Source organism: Alligator sinensis, unplaced genomic scaffold, assembly GCF_000455745.1.
Source record: "Alligator sinensis unplaced genomic scaffold, ASM45574v1 scaffold71_2, whole genome shotgun sequence".
Lineage (NCBI taxonomy): Eukaryota > Metazoa > Chordata > Crocodylia > Alligatoridae > Alligator > Alligator sinensis.
This window is the reverse complement of record NW_005842632.1, coordinates 147,776-157,408: the sequence shown is the minus strand read 5'-3', so window position 1 is coordinate 157,408 and position 9,633 is coordinate 147,776. Positions and strand designations below refer to the sequence as shown.

Sequence of the window (9,633 nt, the reverse complement as noted above, 5' to 3'; positions counted from 1 at the left end):
TACGAAAATGATAATAATACAATATACAACAGTAAAAATCAATACAAACCTAATAATAATACAATATAAAATGGTGGATATCCAAAACCAAAAACTTGCTACCAAAATAAAAATATGAGCTAAGTCTGAGCTCACTTATACTTATCTATAGGGAATAGAGAGGGAGAGAAAATGTCAGAAATGGTAGGGAAAAGGGGAAGGAATGCATTTTAAAATAAATTTTAAAAAAAAGAAAAACGGGGGGTTTTGCTACAATTGTGGCAGCCACTTTAGATCTCTGGCCACCTAAATAAACAAGGCAGTTCACTGCTGGCAGCCCAGGCAGCAACATCATCTGTATGTAAGGCTTCATGTATCATCCTGGAGGTAAGGGCAGGAGTTGCAGGGGATGGTTTGGAGGCTCCTGGTCCTGGGTATGACTTAAAACTGCACCCTGCCATGAGTGGGTGGCCTGGTTAGGCTCTCAGTGGCACAGAAGCCCCCAGGAAATGCCAAGCCAGTTGTAGCCCTGGTGAAAGGTGGGTAGAGGCACCTTAACCCTAGCCCTCACCTTCGGGTGGGTTTACATAACCCTAGCCCTCACCTTCAGCTGAGTTTACATAGTGGGGCCAGGCACAGCTGTGGCCACCTGAGCCCTGTGGGGTGTAGGACCCCAAGGAAAAGGTAGTTGGGGCCAGGCACGGCTATGGCCACCTGAGCCCACTGGGGAGGGAAGCTCCGTGGCCCCAAGTAAGGGGGGCAGAGTTGAGCAGCCCCAAGTGAGGGGGCAGCCCCAGGGAGCAGGTATGTCTCCAGATGCCTGAGGCTGTAGTTTGGGCCAGAGGCTGAGTAAGGGGGCTCAGTCCGAGAGAGAGGGGCGAGTCCTGACCCCGGTAGGTCCTCCACTGCTGGGAGGCTGAGTGTGGGTCAAAAAGAAGAGCTAGAATAGAGCACAATGACCTGCTGCTCCGGGGGGAGTGAGACCCCAGAACACCAGTCGTGGTGTGAGTCAAGAATGCCCCAGTGAGGGGTGGCCCCAGAAAGGGGGCAGAGATGAGGAGCCCCAGTGGAGGGGGAGAAAAACCAGAGGGTTAAGAGCCCAGAGGGTGTGAGTGTATAGAGTTGCCCCGGAAGGGGCCAGAGCAAGCTTAGACCCAGTCATGTAATTGGCTGGCCACTACCCTGGTGAGGGTTGTGGGAGAGGCCCAAAAGACGGTACGTCTGCCACCCAAGGTACGAACTAGATAAAGGCTATGGCCTAAGGGGCCCGCTCCAAGTGTTGCCCTGTGGGGTCAGGCCAACTCTCAGGATCTCAATATTGCGCTCTTAGACAGGAGGGTGTGACACAATTGCACATATACAAACACACAAATCAATTAGGTGCATACACACACACACTACCAGCTCAGGCACGTACACATCCAAACCAGCCTAGGCACATGCATACCTATCACCAATTCAACCCCAAAAGTTAGACACAGATCACTAATTCGTATATCATGCACACAATGACATATATACATATATGCACACACACACATTCACCAGTTCACACACATACAACCCACCTACACATACACACAGGTAAGTTCCTAACTTGGATGGTATGGTGTGTATGTGTGAGCTTGGGGTACCTGGGATACTTGGGTGAAGGTTCAGGTGAGAGAGTGAGATAAAGTGTAGGGAGTGAAAGTTGCCAGAACCGGACTTAGAACCAGTGGACTAGAGAAACTGGCTGAGGAACTGAGGCTTGGGGTTACTTAAGATCAGGTGGTCGCTCAGGACAGGTGTCGGAGGTGGCAGAGAGTCAGAAGCAGGAGAGGGAGAAATGAGACAGAAGTTAGAGGGGCAAGGAGCCGAGATTAGAGCAGGGCCAAACCATAGTAAAGCAAAACCCAACTTAGGGGTCCAAATAACAGTTTTATTAAACAAACAACACACTACATAGCCCCATGAAGTTATTGGTACACACACACACACACAATGGCAGCAGGAGAAAGAGACTCAGTGGAAGGGCTGGAGTCCAGGTAGGGAAGAGAAGCAGAGTCCAAGTCCTTGGTTGAAGAGGGGGTGGAGGGTGATAGCTACCTCTCCAGGCTAGAAAGGGGTCCTTGTCCAGTAGGTGTTGTCCAGAGTGGGGTCGCCAGCAGGGCCTCTGGGTGGATAGGTGGTGTGGATGGTGCTGGTCCAGATGGAAATAGCGTCCCACTGGGTCTGTCTTCACTGCCCCTTTTTATAGGGGCAGACCTTGTGTGACCCTAGTGACAGGAGGCATGCCCAAGCAAGGGTCACCCCCTGGTGTACCAAGCATGTGTGCTCCATGCCGGGATGTGCAGTTTCGGATATCTGTAATGGTGGGGTACAATGGTAGAGTTGCTGGTTCTGCAGGTTCTTGTGTTTCAAATACTGGGTTCTTGTCTCTGTTCCTGGGTGAGGTTCATGGTTCCTGTATGAATCAATGCGAGGTGACGGCCTAGTCATTACAGGCCATTCAGTAGAGGCCTGCTATCATTGTATTTCAGTCATTCCCAATCACGCTCATTCATCAGGAAACCAATTTACATTGGAGGGGTACGTGAATCATACAGTTGCAACACAGGGGATTCCCGGGCAGAGGACACAAGATGGAGGCTTGACATACAAAATGGAAACTTGACATGACTTATGCTAACTTACATATATAGGCCTAAAACAGTAATCACACAATATAAAAGCAGGTCAAACATAATAATTATCACTTATAAAACAGTGGGTATCAATATCAAAATAGCAGGGAGCTTATTTGCAAAGAGGGGACAGAAAAACAAAACTTACTACCTAAAATAAAATGTTAAAGCTTATCCTACATCTTAGCTTACTTATACTTATCTATAGGGAATAGAGAGGGAGAGAAAAAGACAGAAATGGTTGGGGAAGGGGAGGAAATGCATTTTAAAAGAAAAAAAGAAAAACTGGGGGTTTTGCTACACAAGAGAGAGCAAGGCAGAATAAGTTGTTGATGCATGAAAGAGACCCTGTAAGGGAGGGTGGAGTGTGGGAGGCCTTAGTGAGAGGAGGCCTAAGCTTGGTCCAGCTGTAGGCCGGGAGCACTGTGTCATCTGGATGCCATCTGTGAGGCTTGGGCTGTGGTGTAGGGGAGGAACAGAGCCACAGATAGTGCCCCCTGGCATCGGGGCAAGAATAGGCAGCCTCCTGCCTTAATTAATATCTTAATTAATTAACAACAAGGCATGGCAGGAAAGTCAGGTGGGTGGCATGCCCAAAGGCAAGTGGGTAAACTAGCACTGTGGCTAGTTGGGGAGCCCCACTTTGTCACACCCAGGTTGGAGTGGGGCCAGAGCCAGAGTTGGAGCTGTAACTCAAAGTGTAGATTGTGGTGTTGGGTGAGTGGAGAGAGGGAGCCAGGGTAGGCTGAGTGGCAGGTACCACAAGGTGCAGGCATTGCAAGGGGAAGGGTAAAGGACCAGGAAACACAGGTACTCCTGGGGGAGGTACTGGGGAGACAAAGGCACAGGGGGACAGGCAGTAGGTGGGGGCAAGTGGTAGGGGAGAACAAGCAGCAGGGGCAAGGGGTAAGGGTAAGGTTGCTTGACTTCCCCTTCATCTACCCCCTGTTACTACTTTTCCTGTCAACTGGGTGGGGGGGGGGAGCAAATTTAAGTAGATGCTCCATTAATTAAGCACTATATATGGAAAACAATAACAAATTTATAACTTTTCCATGTATAGAATATAATTATTGGAGGATCATCTTAAATTCAAAGTCGTTTTGGATTCAGGTAAACACAGTATATATTTCTGCAGTGCCTTATTTCAGTCTTATTGTTAAAGAATTTAGTCAAATTGTCATTTCCTTTTTAAACTGTCAGAATTAATAGAAGGAGGAGTGCTTCAGTGATGTGAATTATCAGGTAAATATTTGAAATGGTGCCAAAATAGCTGTTTTCTACATACTGGAAAGCAATGCTGGCTATGGGGAGAGACAAGAAAAGCTGAACACCTAACTTGTTTCCAGATATTTTGTAAGTGCTTCCTAAGTGTAATGTATGTTCAAAAAATGCCAGTTTGTAAACATTTAACATGCATATAATGTTGATTGCAATATCTATGTAGACTAATAAGAAGTAGGCATGTGGATTCATTGAGTAAGAGAAATAACATGAATCCAATTTCATATCATGCAAAAGCAACGTTTTTTTCAATTAAAATTTGGATTGATTTTTTTTTCTAAAATAATGAGATACACTTGGATGAGATGATATTTCTAACATAACAATGAGAAGTTATTATATTTGATTATGTATCATTAGAAATAATAATTAGAAAACATTAAAAAAAAAAGAAAAACACACAAAACGTAAATGTCATAAAATACATGAAAGCCTCAGTCCTGGTAAATGGCTACACTTGTGGTGGAAGCAGAAGAAAGAAATGCCTGGGTCAGGATCAAGGTATAATATGCTAATTCTAATATGTAAATATTATTTTGTTTCCCTTTTTAATTTTTGAAAGAGATGCATTTGTGGCATATAAAGCAGGATTACTGGGACTAGTGAGCGGTGCTGGCACTATTCATATTTGTGTGTTTAATTTTCACCATCCCATTCTTTAAATGCAGTAGATATGAGATGAAGTATTTGTGTTTCTTACATGATGTGCTTTTAAAATTCATGACCTCTGGTTAGAAAATCACCCACCACACAGGCTCTTGACATTTGTGGGAACTCTTGAAAACAAAAAACAAGCAAAGCCTTTGATTTTGTAGAATGGGATTTGACCAAGATCAATTTAATGATGCCAACAGAAATTATGTAGATTCCATTCTAGGTCTTAGTAGAAATACTAGTAGTGGTATTAATACTTTGGTGCTTCTGTGGCTCACCTCGTTCTTGATATAGGTGGAAATGGTGCTTTGCATGTAAAAACAAAGATAATATCTCTGCAGGATACAGCCAATAAATAAATAATTATTTTCAGTATAGTTAGTATTTGCAAACATTTCTACCAAGTCAGTTAGATTCAGAGCTTCTACTGTGTGTCTATTGCAGGGGTGTCTGCTTCCTGAACATGCTTTTATTTGACTGTGATGGTAAAAAGGGGAAATAAATCAGCACTTTGATTCTCTGAGGGACAGTAAAAACTGAAACCTAGTAACACAGTGCCTGCTTTTCTGACATTAGTATGGAAAGCTAAAATTTCATTGTCCTATTGGAAAGATTTTCTTTGTGAATTAAATTTATATAATTGTTAATTTAGTGACAATTTCTCCTTGTTATGTGGCACTACCACAACTTACTATGAATGGGAGAATAGTTTTCTTTGATCTCTGTTGACCTTCTTTTCCATTTGGCTTGTATGATGTGAAGGTGTCTAATAACACATAACTTTGGTGTGTCTTCAGCATTTTAAAGATTAATTTATAATGACAGATTTTTCAAGGTTTATTTTTAAAAACAGGGATTCCCAAACCATGGCATTGGTACTACTGGTGGTAAGTGAACTTGATATGAAGTGAAATGATGAAACCACAGTTGTGAATAATTAGTATGTGAAATGATAAATTTTGGGAACTGATGCCCTCAAGTATTAATGCTCACTGCTGTCAGATAGTCAATTTGGTCTAGGCATATCGCTAATCAATTCCTTTGTTTCTATAATTTCTATAAATGTTGTGTAAATTCTTCAAATACCCACCTTTCCTTCCCCCCACGCTCCCCAGAACGCCAAGCTATAACTATGCACCAAACATGGATAAGCACTGGATTATGCAGTACACTGGCCCCATGCTGCCTATCCATATGGAATTTACAAATGTCTTACAGCGCAAAAGGCTTCAGACTTTGATGTCAGTTGATGACTCCATGGAAAGGGTAAGTTGATCACATTTATTACATAGTAATATAGTTTCAGTACAGAATCAGATTCTTCTTTCACTTCCATTGGTCTTATGAAAATGAATTTTATTGTCTTCACTGAAGTTACTCTTGATTTTACCCCATGCAAGTGAAAAGAGAAACATGGTTAGATCCCCTGTAGTGATAGAAACCCAATCTACTTATTCAAGTATATGTTTTGACAAATTATCTTACTCTGGCAGTCCTACATAGCTGTTTTGATGACCACTTTAATTGGTAGGAGATTAGCATGATTTTAAAAGGCAAGAATGAACTGTGTGTCCAATAAACTTAAAGAATCAGGTTCAGTAGGTGATCCAGGAGAAGGAATGTATAAAGGAATAGTTAATCTGGTAGAAAACCATGGTACATATGTATGTACATATACACGTGGAGAGTTTTCTACGTTGCATGTACACCACCCTGTTCTCTTTGCAGTTCATCCTTTAACAAATTCTGGGCATCTCAAATAAACAGAAGCACTGACAAAAACTCACGTGTCAGTCTGTTAATATTTATAGGCACATGTTTAGCTGTCCACTGTATTACTGATACATCAATAACAACCTGAAATGTTAGGAGGAGTGTGCAAGACCTTTTATTACAAAACCACTTTCTATCTCCTACAGATCCAAGGATTATTCCATTGATACTAAACGAGAAACTCCCTTAACTTTCAGTAGTGTTAAAATGTATATAGTCTCTTCCCAAGCCATTAACTAGAGCACAAGATATTTGCAAACTCAAAACACAATTGATCGAGTCTGGAAACCATCTATTGTACAGTTGTAGTACAGTTATTCACTAACCAGTTTATGATTGTGAGCATGCGTATTTGCAGACATGCAAAAAAAATGACACTTCAAACTCAGCGAATTTCTGCCCAGAAGAGGCAGTGCCTTAGTTGGACCTGTCTTACCCAACATCTGTATAGACTGGGCACTTTAGTGGGGCTTTTTTGGCACTTTTATCTAATAGCTGACTGAATCAGCTTTGGATGAAAGCACCAAACAGCCCAGCTATCTATACAGATCTATACAGACACTGCAGAGTCAAGTCAAACTAACGTGCTGCTGCTTCCGGTAAAGAGTGAGGGGTCGGGGGGGAGGGGTTGGTTTTTTAACATCTGCAAGCAACCATATTGATTTCTAGGCAATGATAGCACAAGCCAAATAGCACCAAAGATTACCATATTAAACTTTTTAAAATCCCCCGGTTGCAATTTCCTATATATTAAAATATGGATCTAGTTGGCAGGGAACAAAATGTGCCAAATTCATTCCTGGCCTTATTACTGGTTTCAGTAGTTTCACCAATGACACCCAGTGAGGCCAAATCAGACTTATGTGAGAAAAATAATGGTTATATATAAATATGAAAATTATGTCTTGTCATATTTGATTTAGAGTTCGTTCTATGCTGTATTTCAGTTATACCATATGCTTGTGGAGACGGGTGAACTGGAGAATACCTACATTATTTACACCGCTGACCATGGTTACCATATTGGGCAGTTTGGACTGGTCAAGGGGAAGTCAATGCCATATGACTTTGATATTCGAGTTCCTTTCTTTATTCGTGGTCCAAATGTAGAGCCGGGATCAGTGTACGTTCTGCTATGTCTACAAAGCAGCTGTCAAACTTAATGTGAAATCTTTTTTAGCACATTTGCTTGTCATTCTAAGCATGCAGGGGGTGGGGAGTTTCATGAAGGATGCCCAGTTTTTGCCGGGTGCTCCTTCAGAAGAATAAAAGATTTTTTTCTTTTTCATACATTATAAATGGGTTGAAACATACAATAGAAAATAATATCATTTATGATTTTATGTTGAGGCATTGAGCTTTGTTTTTAAAAGTGGGGAGGTTAATAGCCTTCAGCCTGGAAAAGTGAAGGCTCAGAGCTGACTTGGTGGCAGCCTATAAGAATGTAAGGGATATGCATCAGGAACTGGGAGAACATCTGTTCACCAGGGCACCCCAAGGGAAGATGATGTCTAACAGTCACAAACTCCTGGAAGACCTTTTTAGGCTGGACATTAGGAAAAACTTCTTTACCGCCCAAGTCCCCAGAACCTGGAATAGACTCCCACCAGAAGTGGTACAAGCACCCGCTCTGGACACATTTAAGAAACACTTGGATGCTCATCTTGCTGGGATCATTTGGCACCAGCTGACTTCTTGCCCCTTGGGCAGGGCGCTGGACCCGATGATCTCAGAAGGTCCCTTCCAGCCCTAATGTTTATACTCTGGTTCAGTAGAATGGATAGAGTCAGCTTTTATTGTGAGGGGTTTGGGAAGAATAAGGGGGCCAAATTCACTTTTTATTTAATTGTGTTTAGTTCTGATGCTCTTTCTTTGTGACTGTATCAAATATTGGTCTGCTATTCTCAAAGTCACTGTCCTCCTGAAGCAGTCTTTAAACTTAACGCTTCTATAGAGCTTTACATCTCCAAAGTACCCATAAACATTAATTGTCATTCTAACTCCAAGAGAATGTGAAAGATTATGGAATGTACATATAATACAACTATGACCTTTTCTATTAATTTGCAGAGTGCCTCAGATAGTGCTGAATATTGATCTTGCTCCAACTGTTCTGGATATTGCAGGACTTGACACACCTCCAGATATGGACGGCAAGTCTGTCCTAAAACTTCTAGACTTAGAAAAGCCAGGAAACAGGTGGGTCATTGCCATTTCTTAAAGCCAGGGCTGGAGCCAACACCTAAGTAAATCAACTGAATGGAAAAGAAATTGTGGCAAAATAAGCTGTCAGGACCAGTGACCACAGCTGTCAGATTTTAAAACTGTTTTTAAATAGCACATTTATAAAGTTTCAGGTATACCTAAGCAGAGCGGCTTTTTAAAAAAAAAATTATTAACATTAACAGTGCTTTTCAAAAATAGTCACAGCTGCAAGCAGTAAATATTATTTTGCTTTCAGATTTCGAACAAACAAGAAGACGAAAATTTGGCGTGATACGTTCTTAGTGGAAAGAGGGTAATTATTATAACTGAGAGAGTTTTGGTAAACTTGCCTAGTGGAAAAACTCACTTACATGCATATATTCATATCCTCATTCTTTCTCCCTCCTTTTTTTATGATCGCAAAGTTATAAATTTTGCAAGCAAGCACGAAATGAATTGTTTCCAAGTTCCTTATTGCCACTTATGCAGCCCATGGCCATCTTTGCTCCCTGCTTGCATAAGAGATTTGAATGGGTGCTTTCTACAACAAATTTACTGGCCAGTCCTTAACACGTTTTAATTGATTTTAACTTCCCCTCCACTGATTTTTAATCATCACTCGCCTGGCTGATATTCCTTCCTATCTATCACTTTGCTCAAATTCTTGCTATTTGTAAGATGTGCAACTTTCTCCTGTATTTTTTCCTCTTTGGTTAGGAATCTTTCTCCATTTTGTTTAGTAAAGAAAGAATCTATGTGTAAATGAGATGCATAAAAATACGCCTATCCATATTTCCTGGACCATCATGGCTACAAAACCACTCCAGCACTAGTAAAAGAGGGAAGTTATTGAAATTTTCCGCTCACAATAGAAAATCCATAAAGAAAATGCATTGCTTTTGAAAATTTGTCCGAATCTGTACGCACTGGTCCACTAAAAGATATCATCCACAAAAATCCTTGCTTCAGGCAAAAGCATAGTTATTACTCTTTTCCCTAACATTCTTATAATTCATCTATTGTTACTGTGAAAATTCTCAGAGTGAAAGTATTACAGAAATTCCCTTTATGG

At 41.5% G+C, this 9,633-nt stretch overlaps 1 protein-coding gene across 2 annotated transcripts in view; it reads left to right on the top strand.

The window, feature by feature from the left end:
• The window catches only part of SULF1 (sulfatase 1), a 187,666-nt gene that overhangs the window by 140,624 nt on the left and 37,409 nt on the right, over positions 1–9,633 (top strand). For both annotated transcript variants that reach the window (XM_025215238.1, XM_006033440.3), the window contains exons 9-12: positions 5,699–5,849; positions 7,304–7,479; positions 8,427–8,555; positions 8,818–8,874. In XM_025215238.1, the coding sequence (XP_025071023.1) occupies positions 5,699–5,849; positions 7,304–7,479; positions 8,427–8,555; positions 8,818–8,874 (513 nt within the window). The remainder of the gene's footprint in view (positions 1–5,698; positions 5,850–7,303; positions 7,480–8,426; positions 8,556–8,817; positions 8,875–9,633) is intronic.